Source organism: Nannobrachium achirus (assembly GCF_963921795.1).
Source record: "Nannobrachium achirus genome assembly, chromosome: 16".
NCBI classification, from domain to species: domain Eukaryota; kingdom Metazoa; phylum Chordata; class Actinopteri; order Myctophiformes; family Myctophidae; genus Nannobrachium; species Nannobrachium achirus.
In genome coordinates this window covers 61,866,100-61,884,037 of record NC_137823.1, presented here as the reverse complement: position 1 = coordinate 61,884,037, position 17,938 = coordinate 61,866,100, and the positions used below count along the sequence as shown (strand labels likewise).

Genomic DNA, 17,938 nt, shown 5'->3' with positions numbered 1-17,938 from the left:
CACACACACACACACACACACACACACACACACACACACACACACACACACACACACACACACACACAAACACACAACACACACATACATGCACGCACCATAAAATGTCTTGTCTTTTCATTCTATCTGTTGCTATACATTTCCACTGAGTGCTGTCTTTAACAATTCACTGACTGATATTCTGTGTCTCTCTTATTACGGTTAGGTTAGAGTTAGATTGGCCCTTTGACCCTATTGATCTCACATCTCTGAACTCATCACATGCTGCTAAAATACATCATAACATAAAGCTCAGAGCAGCATTTTATAATATTACCACCCACCCTCTTTTCCCCCAAAACGATTGTTTTCCTTAACTGCATGATGTTGTCCTCCTTTCACCCGATGTCTTCCATATCTTTCATGTTGTAATTCAATGACTCTCTTTTTGCTTATGTCTGCGTCTATTGTTCGTTTGTCTCCTTCCCGGTCATTTAAAAAACTCATCGATGGCAGGCCGAACTGAGCGGGGTAAATAGCAAATCTGTGCTTTAGATCATCCTCATGCTCCCACCCTGAATGTGTCCACCATCATCTGTGGCCCACTCTCTTCCATGCTTTATTCAATATAGCTCTTGCCTCTCAACTACCCCACCTACTATCCTATCCTAAATGCATTAACTATAAATGCATTAACGATCGACTCTGTTGTGCAGGGACCTAAGATGCATGGTGACTGTTTAGAGTGTAGCTAAAGAGTGGATAAATGGATTCTCCACAATCCATTACCTGTCCATGTGGTAACCGTTTTCATGTTAACATTACTAATGCAAATCTTGTTACTCCAACCAAAACACATGGGCTCACAAAAACATCATCTCTCCACAAATATTTGGACCAAAGGTTTTTACAGCTTAGGCCGTGTGTCCACCAAACCGTTTTTTTCCCCAGCTGAAAACGCAATGTGCTGTCATCCAAACGGCCAGAGTTGAAAATATTTCAGTTCAAAACGAACTGATAAAAAAACTCCATACTACATGAACGTGGAGCGCAGGATAGATGCTTAAAGGACAACATTTTCCTACTTATATTGATCCAAAAAGACTGTCCATGGAGTCTATTAGGCAGAAATGCTCCTTTTGTCCAGTTTCGCCAGCAGAACCCAGCAACTCTGATAGCATAGAGTGGAGCCTATAAGCCTATCGCTATGCTATAAAGGCTGCTGGGTTCTGCTGGGGAAACTGGATAACAGGGGAATTTCTGCCTAATAGACTGTCTCCCAAAAGACTGTCCATGGGAGACAGTCTTTTGGGATCAATATAAGTAGGAAAATTAGCCTAGAAGTGATTTAGGGAGGAGTTGTCCTTTAACGCCTGGTCACACTGCAGCGCTCCCATTGAGAACGATTGAACATATACAGCACACTGCATTCAGGAAAGAAACGCCTCGGTGTACACAGCCCCTTATAAGCAAAGCTTTTTTTGCTTGACTTGGGGGGGTCTATTTCAGAAAGCTGGTTTTCCCATAGAGCGTAGACACGTCTAACTTTCACATGGTGTAGCCCTACTGAATGGACTACCTACCGTTTGGCATCAAAGCGGGTAGTGGAATCATGCCTTTCTGAAACGATCCACCCCATTGTTTTCTCCTCGTAAAGGGCAACATTCTGCTACATGTGAAAGTTACCAGGCTAACCCCAGCTTATTGAAATGTCCTGGTGTATTCACTCGATTAATATCAAGAGCATTTTCTTACTATCAGCATTTTGGATTCAGATTTCGAAGCTGCAAATCTAAAGGCCCAGTGGACATCTAAAATGAGAACATGAAACCCCTCCGACTGTGCTGCGCGTCTCAGACGGGTGGAGTTTCATGTCTTATTTTACACCATGTTATGATAGCGATTGAACGTGTTGGAATGAAAGAGCTGCGTTCACACTGTTGTCTTCCGTCTCCCAAGGCACCAAGGTGTTGCAGAACGACGAGTTTACCAAGGACCTTTTCCGTTTTTTGCAACTTCTCTGTGAGGGGCACAACGGAGGTGAGAACAATTTTGAAAATACCCTGAAATCCACACACAACTCATGAAAGGAGCTGTGCCGCATTTCCACTGTAGGGCCGACACAGAACTAGAACTTTCTAGAACCAAGAACTTTCAAGAACCTGTGAAGTTCCGGGACCAAGTTCTGCTTATGTTTCCATATAACCAGACCTAACCGGGAAGGTCCCCAAAAAACAGCAGCAGCGCTGCTGGCCCCGCCCATAGGTTCCCAGAACAGTTTAGTTCTGCCTCAGGAGCAGGACCTAAAAAAGGTTCCAGGAACCTGGTCTGGAACCGGGCCGTACACAATGGAAACAAAACCAGAACCAAAAAAATAAGTTCAGATTCCTGAAAGTTCTGGTTCCACCTTGCAGTGGAAAAGGGGCTTTATTTGGCATTTCACGCTTGGGCATCCATAATTACTAAGAGTCTCTCTAATGTTCATGTTAGATTTCCAGAACTTCCTGAGAACTCAAACAGGGAATACAACAACGGTTAACATCATTATCAGCACTGTTGACTATCTACTCCGCCTTCAGGTGACACACGCACACACATGCATGCAAGCTCACACCTACACATGGTTAATCATTGTACATTAGGTAGCCTGCTTATATTATAGGCAATTATATCTGTATACTGTATATAAATATAAATAACTAGACAAAACAGCCAGTTTTCTATTGATCGTAGATAAAAATATACAGTATAGGACTTAAATGATTAAGTAAGCAATTTACCCCGAGTGAGAGGACATTATGCTCTCATAATGTCCGCAGTGAGGGTGTTATCGGACGAGGCGCAGCCGAGTCCGATAACACCCTCACTCAGGACATTATGAGAGCATAATGTCCGACCCCGAGTGGTAAATAGCTTTTCTACCACTTTTTCCCGTATACATGAAAGAAAACACATAGTTGTAACTTGCAAGGATCTTAAGTTACAATCATTATTGCCTATAAAACTTCCGCGAGACAGCAGATAGTTCCACAAACAACATCTTCTACTCACCAACAGATGGCGCCAACTCCATACTAATCCATGCGTCTAGCTTACAGCTAAGCTAACGTCAGTTAAAAGCACCGTTCCGGCCGTAAATAGAGGCTGTTCGCTTCCAGAAAGGCATAGGTTCAGAGAAAAGGGGCTTTAAAGTTGGCGGATTGCATTGGATCCAAATAAATCGGCGACGATAGTACGCACGTTAGTAAACATAGGACCGCTGCGACCTTCATTTGTTGGTTGGGGGAAAGGTGTTCCGACTACCTCCTGAAGTCCCCGGATGTACACTGAGGCGCATTGATCTCGGACAAGTCCTCACAACCTTGCGGCAGTTGTCCTCTCATAACCTCCGGAATTTAGCCAATCAGAATCCAGTATTTGAACACGTGACTCGAAAAAGTGGTAGAAGCTCTTTTCTTTTACACTATTTACTCCACACAGCCATAGTGCTTTTATGTCCTACCATTGGATTGGGGTTTCCTAAGTATAACATAACATCACTGCTAGGTGGAAACCTTGTGTGTCCAAAAGCATTACTTTTCAGGAAATGGAAAAGAGTCCAATGGATCCAGTGTGCTTATTATTCTCTTGTCAAAACTTTTCATCTGTTTAATATTCAATAGAAAGAATCGACATACATAAAAAGTTGAAATATGGAGATTGCAAGGTTTCTGCCCGACGGCTGCTGCTTGAATCTGGTAAATCCAACATGATCCTGTTCTTTAGGAGTCTATCAGTGACTTCTACTGGTACTACTCTGGGAAGGACGTCATCGATGAGACTGGACAGGTCAACTTCGCCAAGGCTTTAGCTGTGGCCAAGCAGATCTTCAACTCACTGACTGAGTACATTCAGGTAACACCTGGGTGCCATACTTTATGTCCACCAGCAGCAATAATGAAATATACAAACTGGAAACTATGGATGAAAATGTCCGCACTGGGGCTTATGTAGGGTGACCAGACGTCCCGTTTTACCCGGGACAGTCCCGTTTTACCCGGGACAGTCCCGTTTTCAAGTTGCGTGTCCCGGTGTCCCGACAAATATCTCTAAAACACTAATATGTCCCGGTTTTCAACATTCACTACAAAATTGACCCGGTTTTCACCACAATTAAAATAATAGTAGCTGTTTTCAGTGGTTGCAAAGACATTTAACATTTTCATGAAAACATGCTCACCTAACCAATCAGAAAACATGAACAAATTCATTGCGTGTCTGAATTCAACGCTGAGGCTGTTTGTCAATCACTCACTGCCATGTATGCAACCCTGCGGTGTGTATGTGCGCGTGCACGAACGTTAGAGAATGGACACGCGCGTGCGCGGTAACGTGCGCATTGCTTTGAGGGTCCCGGTTTTAGGCAACAGTGGTTCGTGTCCCGGTTTGAGCGGCTGAAATTGGTCCCCCTAGGCTTATGTCCACATTTTTAACAATTCAAACTATGACTCTGCTAACATAATCCATATCAAATGCATTGTCTATCTTTGCTGTGTGTGTACGTTATTTCCTGTCTGGTTTCCTCTCTCCAGGGCCCGTGTATTGGGAACCAGCAGAGTCTGGCCCACAGCAGACTGTGGGATGCAGTGGTGGGCTTCCTACATGTGTTCGCCAACATGCAGATGAAGCTTTCTCAGGTACAGTATGTCAGCTTCAGTATGTCATGGAGGACCCCAAAAATTGATATGTACTTGGCAGCGCACCCCCATCTGAAAAGAAGGAAGGGCCCGGGCCTGCATAAGAGAACGTTTGTGTTTTTTCAAATGTTCCACATATATATCCAAATATTTCAAAGCGTTGTGAGCTTGTAGATCTTACAGAGTCTCTTACAGAGCCATGCCATAAAGACTTTCAATATGAATTTGTATCATTCATAAATTAGCATATTTGTATAAACTAGACCAGGTCAACCTGGTTGTGCCAGACCCCGGTTCTGCCAACCCCCTGTCTGTCATCATCATTTATGACATCATGCCTTTTGTAGGCATGTCATCATCATGTCATCATCATATATACCCTTTATATAGAAAACCCGGACAGACATTTGCTTATGTAGGCCTACCCATTTCATGGGTCTGGCAAAAAGAAGAGGGACAAGAGAGGCTATGAAATGGTGTACAGTTTTTTCTTTTAGAAAGAAAAAGTAATAGTAATAAAAGTAAATGGAAAAGGTTCAGGTTGAACGCAGGTTAGTTGCATGTTCAATGACAATACGTTTGAGTGAATACTCTGTGATCTGTTGGCAGGACTCCAGTCAGATTGAGCTGTTGAAGGAACTGATGGATTTGCAGAAGGACATGATCGTCATGATGCTGTCACTACTGGAGGGTAAGCTTGAGGCCATCAATGAAACTATAAAAATATGTATTTTTACAGCACTATCTAGCTGGGAATATCTGGCTTATAATAGTTCTTATTGAAAATACATATTTTATTTATAATTTATGAATCACCTGCTTAATATGTTATGATATACTTCACTTTCACTTCAGCATTGATTAATTAGTGCATTGTTGATGGTGTGTCACATTGTAATGGTGTATTACTTGTTTAGGAAAGAACTCGTTCAAAGCAAGTAATTACAAAGCAACCTACGCTAAGCCAAAGCTTTTGTATGAAATGCTACATTTAAGCCAACCCCACAAGCCTGCGTATTCTCTCCATAGGCAACGTGGTGAATGGAATGATTGGAAAGCAGATGGTAGACACTCTGGTGGAGTCGTCCAACAACGTGGAGATGATCCTCAAGTTCTTCGACATGTTCCTCAAGCTGAAGGACCTGACCACCTCCGACAACTTCAGGGAGTACGACCCCGACCACAAGGGCCTCATCTCCAAGAAGGAGTTCCAGAAGTCCATGGAGAGCCAGATGCAGTACACCCAGTCAGAGATCGACTTCCTGCTTTTATGCGTGGAACCCGACGAGAACGACGTTTTCAACTACCAGGAGTTTGTGGAGCGCTTCCACGAGCCCGCCAAAGAAATCGGCTTCAACGTGGCCGTGTTGCTGACCAACCTGTCGGAGCACATGCCTCACGACGCCCGCCTCGCCCCTTTCCTGGAGTTGGCGGAGAGCACGCTCACCTACTTTGAGCCCTACTTGGGACGCATCGAGATCATGGGCAGCGCCAAGCGCATCGAGCGCGTGTACTTCGAGATCAGCGAGTCGAGTCGCGAGCAGTGGGAGAAGCCGCAGGTCAAGGAGTCCAAGCGGCAGTTCATCTTCGACGTGGTGAACGAGGGCGGCGAGAGCGAGAAGATGGAGATGTTTGTCAACTTCTGCGAGGACACCATCTTTGAGATGCAGCTGGCGTCGCAGATCTCCGAGCCGGACGTTCCTGAGAAACCAGAGGAGGAGGAGGAGGAGGAGGGCATGCACAGCTTCCTGGACGAGCTGGGTGGAGCTGAGGAGGAGGCCGCCTCTGCCTTCACCAACGCCTGCCGCTCCGTCAAGGCAAAGTTCTTGGAAGTCCGCCACGCTCTGTCCCTCGGCAGCATGCGCAAACGCTACAAGAAGTTTAAGAAGTTGAGCTACAAGGAGATGATTGTGGGCTTCTTTTCCTTCTTCTGGATGCTCTTCACAGGCTTCTTCAAGGGAATCTATGGCTTGATCTTCGGCTTCTTCCACATCATCTGGTCGTCCATGTTCGGCGGGGGGCTGGTCGAGGGCGCCAAGAACATCAAGGTGACCGACATCCTGGGCAACATGCCTGACCCCACGCAGTTCGGCATCCACGGCGATGTGATGGAGATGGAGAAAAGGGATTCTATTGAGTGTGCTGGAGGCATGGACATGGCCATGGCACCCCCGGGTGACAAGGCGGATACGGACGTGCTGCTTGACCTGTTGAATCCCGTCAAGAAGGAAGGGAAACATGCATCAGAGGCCGGACTGGGCGACGTCTCCGAGTTAAGCGAAACCCCTGCTGAGCAAAAAAAGGTCGGTATTTTAAGATTTGTATGACCTGTGACGTTCTGACATCTTCCATTCCTCACAACACACACGTTTTTCTCATGCTCTCCCCAACCCCCCCACACACACACACACACAGAAAGCTGCTGCTGCTGCTGCTGCCAAGAAAGAAGAGGCCGAACCAGAGAAAGCAGAGTGAGTGAAAATTACTGAGGTGTAAAAATAATTTAGGAAAGAATAGAGTCTGCAACACTGGTGAATACTCAGCTCCGTTTAATTGCTTCAACGTTTCAATCTGTTTGGATCTTCTTCAGGAATACAATTATTTTATGATTTTATTCCTGAAAAAGATCCAAACGGATCCAAACGTTGAAGCAATAAACGGAGGTGAGTATTCACCAGTGTTTTGCGGACTCTATTCTTTTATGTATTGCCGTTTGTCCAGCAACTGGGCTTGAGTGGATATCACCTCTGTAAAAAATAATTTAGCCTCGCACAAAATGGACCAGGATGTAATCTCCTCCTTTCCTCCTAAAGCACGGAGCACCAGGAGAAGGAGGACAAGTCGAAGGAGGAGGAGCCCAAGGAACCGCCGGCGGAGGAGAAACCAAAGTCTGAGGCTGTGCCTGCGGAGGAGCCGTCACCAACCATCATGTCCTACATCGTTGCATTCCTGCAAGCGGTCGTCAGCAAGATGGTGGTATGTCTCTCTTTCTATTTTAATTTGTTCATAGATGTAAATCTGAAAAAAAATAAAAAAATAAATACACCAAGTGATCATCTGGCCGTCACTGTGCTCGTGTTTGCAGAACTCCTTGGCTCGTAATTTCTACAACCTTCGTTTCCTGGCTCTGTTCATCTGCTTCGCAATCAACTTCATTCTTCTCTTCTACAAGGTAACCACAACAAACTGCTGTTCTGCAGACCAATGGTTCTCAAACGTTTTACATTTCAAGGTCTCCCCACAAATGGAGTCAAATGGACCCAAATATTCTTCTGTTTGAAGAATATTTTGTTTGATTAATTCCACAGCCCACTATTCATTCATCTGTCATATTAAAATCAAGCTTATGCTTAGGATTAATAACACCAAATAATTCATATACATACTTTTGCCACTCCTTTTTTTATTTGTGGGAAAGGGGGAAATACACTGTCCAACAACTGAACCATGCAAATACGTAAAAGACCACACGGTACACTTCAGTTTGCTGTGGGCAAATACACATATTCATATAGAGCATCGCAGTTGAAGCCCCACCCCGTCCTCACTCTGGTGTCGGAAGCGTTTTCCCCATTCATTTCTTCCATAGACATTTCATAAAGTATTTATTTAAACGTTTTTAAGCCTTGGACAAAGCCACCTCGGCTGGAGAGGAATCATGTCAATATTCACATTTTTTTGAATGCAAAGATTAATTAGAAAGCTGAAAAAAAGGGCAGGGTACAAGACTGTGTACATCATTGTTTTTTTAAATTGCGGAAACTACACTCCCAGAATGCATTGCGAATGACACTTGTTTCCTGAAATATAGCCCTTAAATCACGCTCGGTTTAGTTATCCAGGCCAGCATATGGCCTGAAATGTAGAGATTGTCATCTCTGTGGACGCTCTTATCGTCATCCTTAACATAGTGCATCATATTTGTAAAAGAAAGACGATCGCTCACGGAGTTCTGCTGAAGTGCAATAATCCGCCGGGAAGACAGGGGGCAGTAGCTACTTCCGCCGTAACCGCAAGATATGTGAAAGAAGAAGAAGCTGCTAGACCAATCACAGACGTCGATTTCAGGGGATGTACATGTTTAGCAGTATGGGAAATGCAGTTCTTCTCCGTGCGATCTTGATTAAAACGTGTTTTTACTAAAACTAGATTGATTGCATACATACTCGGGGGTTCTACAGGAGCATATAGAACCATTTTACAACCACCAGCCTAGAGGTGAGTGTACATTGAATTGCTACGACTTTGTGGCTGATAATGAAAAACCCTATGGTGAAAATGAATGGAAAATGGACTTCCGACACCTCACTGCGATGCTCTATTAACAATCCAAACTGTAATTGGTGACTTTTGAAGCTCTTTGATTAAATATGACCTAAAACGTGCTCAGAAGGAATATCTAAAGAATCAGCATAAACGCTACAATCGGACAGCGAAAATAATACATCCATTTCAGTTGGTAGTTAGTTTAACTCTTTTAACTCCCAGAGATAAAACATAGTGTACTCTGCCACTGCCAGAATTCAGAAAGTTTTTCACTAAACCTAAAAAAAACAAAAAAAAACAAAACATAGAACACTGTTCTTCACGCTCGCTTTAAAACACATAGTAGTTGGCAGAAAATATCTGATTTGCAGATCGGCCAATCTTCTACAGGTCCCTGGGTAACCCGGTCAAACGAAGAAGATGCAGTTTTAAGTGGTTCAATGAAGGTTAAACGTGTGTTTTTTTTTCTTTTCGGCAGGTCACGGAGGTTGAGGAGGAGGAGGATTTGTACGAGGAGATCCACATCGTGGACGACCCTTGGACCATCGCCGACGAAACGGACGCCGAGAACACTCTGTTCGACATGGACGAGTTCGTCCTGCAGGAGAGCTCTGGTTACATGAAACCAGCTCTGCGCTTCCTGGCCATAAGCCACACCATCATCTCCTTGCTCTGTCTGGTGGGCTACTACCTACTGAAGGTAGGAACACACATAGTCTCTCTGTCTGGTGGGCTACTACCTTTACTTTACTTTACTTTACTTTATTTGTTTATTTAGACGGGACAATGCATATTAATGAACACTACATGAAAGCAATGTAAATAAGCCGGAATTAGCAAGAATGCTAAATTTCATCCGTAGTCCCCACATGAAGACAAAACAATACATACCAACAAACAGTAACCCTACATTAGGAGAGGGCGCCTAAGAACATACATACAAATACTATTTTTCCTCAACCAAGAGAAAACAACAAAACAACACATATTACTAACAGTACCCTACATTAGAAAAGAAAAGTTAAAAATATACGTACATGACATGAGCTGTACTCTTAAAACTATACATGGTCACAGGTTTGATTGTCAACTAACCATTTTTTTAGATTGAACTTGAAGGATGGAAATGACAAACAGTCTCTTATTGTTAGAGGTAGGTCATTCCAGATTGAACATCCCTGCACTGAAAGGGTGTTTTTTCCAAAAGCGGTTACCCGGTACGGTACTTCGCAATCCCCTCTAGTGATTGCTCTAGTATTGAGTCCTCTATCGGGCTTCCTTTTTATGAATTCCTTTAGGGGAGGTGGGCATAGACCATTTAGGGTCTTATATATGATACTGACCTGTTTAAATACCTTAAAATTAGCGAAACTCAAAAAACGGTACCTCTGAAGAATATTACAATGGTGATATGAGCGGGGTTTCCTATCGAATACCTTAAGCGCACTCTTATATAGCTGTTCAATGGGTTTGAGAATCGTTATACCTGTGCAAGACCAGTTTGTGAAACAGTACTCAATGTGTGATTGGATCATGCATTGGAGATAAGATTTAGCAGCACTAACTGCCAAAAAAGGTCTGATTTGTTTAAAGTTCTGAAGGTTGAACTTGATTGTGTTTGTAACCTTTTTTACATGTTTTTTAAAGGTTAGGGTTGAGTCTAACATGACCCCGAGGTACTTGAACTCTGACACAAGTTCAAGTTCCTCTCCACCCAGAAACACATTTGATGACTCCATCACAACTGGTCTTTTGGAAAAAGCCATGCAGACCGTCTTTTTTGCATTCAGGAGCAGGCATGAGTCTGTAAGCCAGTCCTGAACGCTGGTCAGAACAGAAGTTAAAACCGTTGACACCTCTGCATAGCTCTTTCCATGAGTCAGTATAACCGCATCATCTGCGTACATCTGGATATGTACATCTTTACATACATCAGGTAGGTCGTTTATGAACAGAGAAAACAGAATTGGTCCTACTATTGATCCCTGGGGGACACCAACCCTACTGAAGGTAGGAACACACAGGACCTCCTTACTCTGTCTGGTGGGCTACTACCTACTGAAGGTAAGAACACACATAGTCTCCTTGCTCTGTCTGGTGGGCTACTACCTACTGAAGGTAGGAACACACATAGTCTCCTTGCTCTGTCTGGTGGGCTACTACCTACTGAAGGTAGGAACACACATAGTCTCTCTGTCTGGTGGGCTACTACCTACTGAAGGTAAGAACACACATAGTCTCTCTGTCTGGTGGGCTACTACCTACTGAAGGTATGAACACACATAGTCTCTCTGTCTGGTGGGCTACTACCTACTGAAGGTAAGAACACACATAGTCTCTCTGTCTGGTGGGCTACTACCTACTGAAGGTAGGAACACACATAGTCTCCTTACTCTGTCTGGTGGGCTACTACCTACTGAAGGTAAGAACACACATAGTCTCTCTGTCTGGTGGGCTACTACCTACTGAAGGTAGGAACACACATAGTCTCTCTGTCTGGTGGGCTACTACCTACTGAAGGTAAGAACACACATAGTCTCTCTGTCTGGTGGGCTACTACCTACTGAAGGTAAGAACACACATAGTCTCTCTGTCTGGTGGGCTACTACCTACTGAAGGTAGGAACACACATAGTCTCTCTGTCTGGTGGGCTACTACCTACTGAAGGTAGGAACACACATAGTCTCTCTGTCTGGTGGGCTACTACCTACTGAAGGTAAGAACACACATAGTCTCTCTGTCTGGTGGGCTACTACCTACTGAAGGTAAGAACACACATAGTCTCTCTGTCTGGTGGGCTACTACCTACTGAAGGTAAGAACACACATAGTCTCTCTGTCTGGTGGGCTACTACCTACTGAAGGTAAGAACACACATAGTCTCTCTGTCTGGTGGGCTACTACCTACTGAAGGTAAGAACACACATAGTCTCTCTGTCTGGTGGGCTACTACCTACTGAAGGTAGGAACACACATAGTCTCCTTACTCTGTCTGGTGGGCTACTACCTACTGAAGGTAAGAACACACATAGTCTCTCTGTCTGGTGGGCTACTACCTACTGAAGGTAGGAACACACATAGTCTCCTTGCTCTGTCTGGTGGGCTACTACCTACTGAAGGTAGGAACACACATAGTCTCTCTGTCTGGTGGGCTACTACCTACTGAAGGTAAGAACACACATAGTCTCTCTGTCTGGTGGGCTACTACCTACTGAAGGTAGGAACACACATAGTCTCCTTACTCTGTCTGGTGGGCTACTACCTACTGAAGGTAAGAACACACATAGTCTCTCTGTCTGGTGGGCTACTACCTACTGAAGGTAGGAACACACATAGTCTCTCTGTCTGGTGGGCTACTACCTACTGAAGGTAAGAACACACATAGTCTCTCTGTCTGGTGGGCTACTACCTACTGAAGGTAAGAACACACATAGTCTCTCTGTCTGGTGGGCTACTACCTACTGAAGGTAGGAACACACATAGTCTCTCTGTCTGGTGGGCTACTACCTACTGAAGGTAGGAACACACATAGTCTCTCTGTCTGGTGGGCTACTACCTACTGAAGGTAAGAACACACATAGTCTCTCTGTCTGGTGGGCTACTACCTACTGAAGGTAAGAACACACATAGTCTCTCTGTCTGGTGGGCTACTACCTACTGAAGGTAGGAACACACATAGTCTCTCTGTCTGGTGGGCTACTACCTACTGAAGGTAAGAACACACATAGTCTCTCTGTCTGGTGGGCTACTACCTACTGAAGGTAAGAACACACATAGTCTCTCTGTCTGGTGGGCTACTACCTACTGAAGGTAGGAACACACATAGTCTCTCTGTCTGGTGGGCTACTACCTACTGAAGGTAGGAACACACATAGTCTCCTTACTCTGTCTGGTGGGCTACTACCTACTGAAGGTAAGAACACACATAGTCTCTCTGTCTGGTGGGCTACTACCTACTGAAGGTAGGAACACACATAGTCTCTCTGTCTGGTGGGCTACTACCTACTGAAGGTAGGAACACACATAGTCTCTCTGTCTGGTGGGCTACTACCTACTGAAGGTAAGAACACACATAGTCTCTCTGTCTGGTGGGCTACTACCTACTGAAGGTAAGAACACACATAGTCTCTCTGTCTGGTGGGCTACTACCTACTGAAGGTAGGAACACACATAGTCTCTGTCTGGTGGGCTACTACCTACTGAAGGTAGGAACAGTTTACAGTTTAGGCATTTAGCAGACGCTTTTAATCCAAAGCGACTTACAATAAGCAAATAAACATCACAATAATAAACAAGATTAAGTGTCAGTACATATAACAATATAATAAATGTGAATGAATATATATCTAGAAAAAAAAATATATATATATATATATATAATCCGTAAAAAAAAGGTTTCTAAAAACCTAAAAACAAATGCTAACTAGCTTCATGTATGGTCATTGATTTTTCCAGTAGTGCTAAGGGTTTAGGTGGAGTCTGAAAAGGTGAGTCTTCAGTCCTCGGCGAAAGCTAGCGAGTGAGTCCGTTGTTAAGTGCGACAGGGAGTTTATTCCACAACTTGGGGGCCAGGAGGGCAAACTGTCTCGGACGAGTGGATTTTTGCCCTGGGGTTTTTAGCGAGGGTTCTGTCAACATCCCTGTGTTGGTTGATCTAAGTGCACGGGTGGGGGTGTAGGGGTTGATCAGGTTTTGGAGGTATGGAGGAGCCATACCTTTGGCTGCTTTGAAGGTCAGCATCAGAGTTTTGTATTCAGTGCGGGCCGCAACCGGAAGCCAGTGGAGGCTGCGGAGAAGGGGAGACATGTGAGAACTTAGGCTGGTTGAAGACCAGTCGTGCCGCTGCATTTTGGATCAGTTGGAGAACACACATGACCAGGGGGCGTCACAGGCAGGGGGAAAGTGGGACTTAAGCCCCTATCATAGTAGGCGGTGTAGTCTTTTTAAGTCATAAAACTACAACATTACGCCATTACTCGCGGTGAAGAGCTATCCACCGCGAACCCCGACTCATCTCTCTGTTTTTACTATCAGACAGATCGGCCCATCACCCCGTTCACTGATTGGTCGATCTAGACCAGTCAGTCACAGTGTTAGGACTTCACCGTGACTGACTATGATGGCCTCCACTTGTTTTCTCACTTTAGGTGGATAGCTTATCACCTAAAATTTGCGTTGAATAGCTCTTCACCCTGGACTCTGATAGAGGCTTAAGTTACTAGGGCCCAATGTGGAGGGGGGCCTTAATTATTTGATGGCTTTAACTATTGAAAAATAGCAGATTTGGCACCGAGTGCCACACACCGAGTGCCACGCTACGAGCTTGTAGATCTGCTATTTTTGAAAAGTCGTGAAAATGTGTGCAAATCTTTGAATATATGTGTTTTTTTAAGCAAACATTTGTAACTCAAATTTTGCTTCTGGCGGGGTCCCTGGAACTAAATATTTTGAGATGGGGGTCCGCGGCCAAATACATATCATTTTGGGGGTCCTTGACATGAAAAGGTTTGAGCACCACTGACATAGAAAAATAGTTTTTTTCAAAAACCTTAGAAGGATTTGAAATGTTCAAAGACTTGCACAAACGTTCACGTTTATTCAAAAATAGTGCTGCACTGTGAGCTTGTATATCTGCTATTTACAATAGTTAAAGCACACAATAATTGAAGTGAATCCTTGTACCCAGGGCCCAGAATTTTTTTCTGTCGTTGAAAAAATGGAGCATGAATGAAAATGACATTTCTGTTTGGCTTTTAGGCCTGGTAATTAAATAACACTAGCGTTGGGTCATTGGGACCCGCAGGTGAAAGAAAACTGATCCTTTCGGTGATGACATCATCAGGAAGGGAATAATCTCCGTTGGCTTCTACTGTATGCATCGCTCTGCACTAAAATGGCTTTATCTCGGAATCTTTCTCCAAATCACATTGATCGGCGAGAAATGCGGGCCAACGGCCCGTATCTAAGCGACGGACGGCCGCGTTAACATTTTTTCTTTTCCGTCTGAAAGAAAACATCTTGGACACGATCGTGGCTTCCGTGGGTCTATCTAAATAACTAATTACATATAAAGCATAGAAAGTGACATCGCACAGGGCTATGACAAATCACTTGAATATACAAAGATGATCTGCAAGCTTACAACTTGTCTCAAACAATTTGTACTTTTACTTTTGGTACTTAAAATATATTTTGATGCCAATACTTTCATACTTTTACTCAAGTACATTTTGAATTGCGGACTTTAACTTGTAACAGCAGGGGTTGACACTAAGGTCTCAGAGGCACTTGCCCATCGGGCAAGTACAGGTCATGTTCTACTTGCCCAAAGGTCATGCCCACTTGCCTGAAAAGTAAATCGCCCATTATAAAATGATGGGTAAAGATTTTAATTACCGTTCAATTTAACACTTATTTCTTTACTTTCTGAAAAAATGGCAAAATACCTCCAAGTCCAAAATACCAAATACTTTAGCTATGATTAAATATGTCTATGGTTTCACACTTGTTATTTTATATTTTTAAGTGTAGCAACAGTAAAAACAGCACATTATAGGTAAACCGTGCTCTTATTTTACATTCCACAGACCAGAAGACAGATCACGCTGGCCACGTTCAGGTGTTTAGACAGATACCTCGTGTTGTGTTTATAGACAGTTGCGTCCCCACTCAAATGAGAACTTGCCCGGTCGGGCAACCTGAAACCAAACTTCACCTGCCCTGATGTTTTATTTACCTGCTGGGGGCAGGTGGGCAAGCCTTAGTGTCAATGCCTGAACAGAGTACTTCTACATTGCAGTATTGGTACCTTTACTCCAGTGAAACGTGAGCACTTTTCTCCCCCGCTGGCGTCAGGTTCCTCTGGTGGTGTTCAAGAGAGTTGTAGGTCCTAAATGATCTGGCCCTCTCTCCAGGTTCCTCTGGTGGTGTTCAAGAGGGTTGTAGGTCCTAAATGATCTGGCCCTCTCTCCAGGTTCCTCTGGTGGTGTTCAAGAGAGTTGTAGGTCCTAAATTATCTGGCCCTCTCTCCAGGTTCCTCTGGTGGTGTTCAAGAGGGTTGTAGGTCCTAAATGATCTGGCCCTCTCTCCAGGTTCCTCTGGTGGTGTTCAAGAGGGTTGTAGGTCCTAAATGATCTGGCCCTCTCTCCAGGTTCCTCTGGTGGTGTTCAAGAGGGAGAAGGACATTGCCAGGAAGCTGGAGTTTGACGGCCTCTACATCACAGAGCAGCCCTCTGAGGACGACATCAAGGGCCAGTGGGACAGGCTGGTCATCAACACACCGTGAGTCACCGTTACACTAGCCCAGGGGTCTTCAACGTGTTCAGCCCAAGGACCCCTTAAGGCCCTCCTACATCTAACAACTTTGAAAAGATTTCTCAGTCGTAATAAAGTTGCGGCGCGCTCCCGTGATTCGGTCGTTATTCAATCGTTAAATGTGAGGTAGTGTTCCGACTCGATTTTTACCCCAACTTGAGAGCCAGATTCTGTTACTAGAATATCAAACTGGTTTAATATTTTCACAAATCGGGGCTGAGTCTGAATGAATACAATGACGTAGCCTACAACCAAAACAGAACGAGCCAAAAGCCAAGCCATTCATTCCCCAAGACGCTGAGCTGCCAGTCTGCAGGTCGTTGTTGGTGCGGCTACTACGACAGCCCTTTATTAGTTATTTCTCTGCGTTTACATTATTCCAAACATTCAACGTTGATAATAAGTTGATAGGATGGATCTGCGCCGGCTAGACTGAGAGGAGAGAACGAGAGGAGAGGGCTGAGGGAGGAAGGCGGAGCTCGGTGTGTGTGTGTGCAGTGCGTTGAATAGAGAGATGAAGCAGGGACCCCCACACAACCTGTTCATAGATTCCATATTGTTTCATCGTTTGACAGCACAATCATCAGTGTATTTTGGATTGATGTCAATTTGTGTTTTCAGATATTTAACCATTTGAGCCGTCGATGCTTAATAAACTTTCACTCTGTAATTAGTGTGCTCTTTTTTCCCCTCTACGCCAAAGCTCTTTGCCGAAAAAAGCCGATCTACAAGCTCACAACGCCTCGCGCTGCGAGGCGTTGTGAGCTTGTAGATCCGCTGTTTTCAGAATATGGACGTTAGGGTTCAAGTGGTTAATATAAAAAAGGACAAACACAAAAATGTGTTGGACCCCCTAGGGGGGCCCTGTTGAAGACCCCTGCACTAGCCTGATAGAGCGTGGCCATTCTTAAACACAGAAGGTCATTACGTAATTGAGTTGCTTAAGATCTCTTCGTCTCCCCTCTTCCATTTTAGGTCTTTCCCCAGCAACTATTGGGACAAGTTTGTCAAGCGTAAGGTGAGTGTGTGTGTGCATTGCCATCTCTGCAATAATTGGCAGCCGCCCCATATGGCGGAGACGCTGTTATAGAGTACTGAGTGACATGCTTATTGTATCATGAAGACATATTATTATACCATGATTTTGTAACCTCACTGCACCTATAATAATGTGTGTCCTTGTGTGCTCTCCTTTGTGTGGATCAGTGTTCATTTTTTAGACTAAAACTATGACCGAAAATGTTTGTCTACCTTTTTTCGCTGACGAAAACTAAATGAAAACGAAGCTATGATGACTAAGAGTAAAATGTTAGGGAGGGACTGGTGGAGAAGAGATCCAGTAGCGTGTCACAAAATGTGCGGGGGTATTGCACATGCGCAGTATAACTGGAGCTGCCATGGTGGAGTGTTCCAGCAGAGGAGCTAGATAAAAGTGCTCGAGGTGTGTGTTTGTTTGTTTTGTTCTCTCCACTAAGCGCCTAAACAGCTGCAGATTTTCTTATATTTTCTGCATAGTGCTGTGTTTTATTTTAAAAATGGACCCCAATTGAAACAAGCCCAAGGCTCTTTGGAGGCCTTACCCCTTGTGCCAGCTGTCATGAAACAACCTTTTCCTATGCAAACTTCTAATAAAGTTTTAAATCAATCAATTGTGGAAAATAATTGGTCTTCGAGGGATGCTTTTATATAATCCTGTACTTTGAA

General features: G+C 44.2%; 1 protein-coding gene across 1 annotated transcript in view; it reads left to right on the top strand.

Annotated features, from left to right (window-relative positions):
• Window positions 1-17,938, top strand: part of ryr3 (ryanodine receptor 3) — a gene marked incomplete at both ends in the record, with an annotated part of 321,079 nt that overhangs the window by 283,480 nt on the left and 19,661 nt on the right. Inside the window, 11 exon segments of the mRNA XM_080745085.1 lie at window positions 1,906-2,019; window positions 2,470-2,558; window positions 3,745-3,873; window positions 4,551-4,655; window positions 5,265-5,346; window positions 5,685-6,958; window positions 7,476-7,631; window positions 7,741-7,827; window positions 9,400-9,621; window positions 16,071-16,201; window positions 17,210-17,252. Coding sequence (XP_080601211.1) covers window positions 1,906-2,019; window positions 2,470-2,558; window positions 3,745-3,873; window positions 4,551-4,655; window positions 5,265-5,346; window positions 5,685-6,958; window positions 7,476-7,631; window positions 7,741-7,827; window positions 9,400-9,621; window positions 16,071-16,201; window positions 17,210-17,252 — 2,432 coding nt within the window.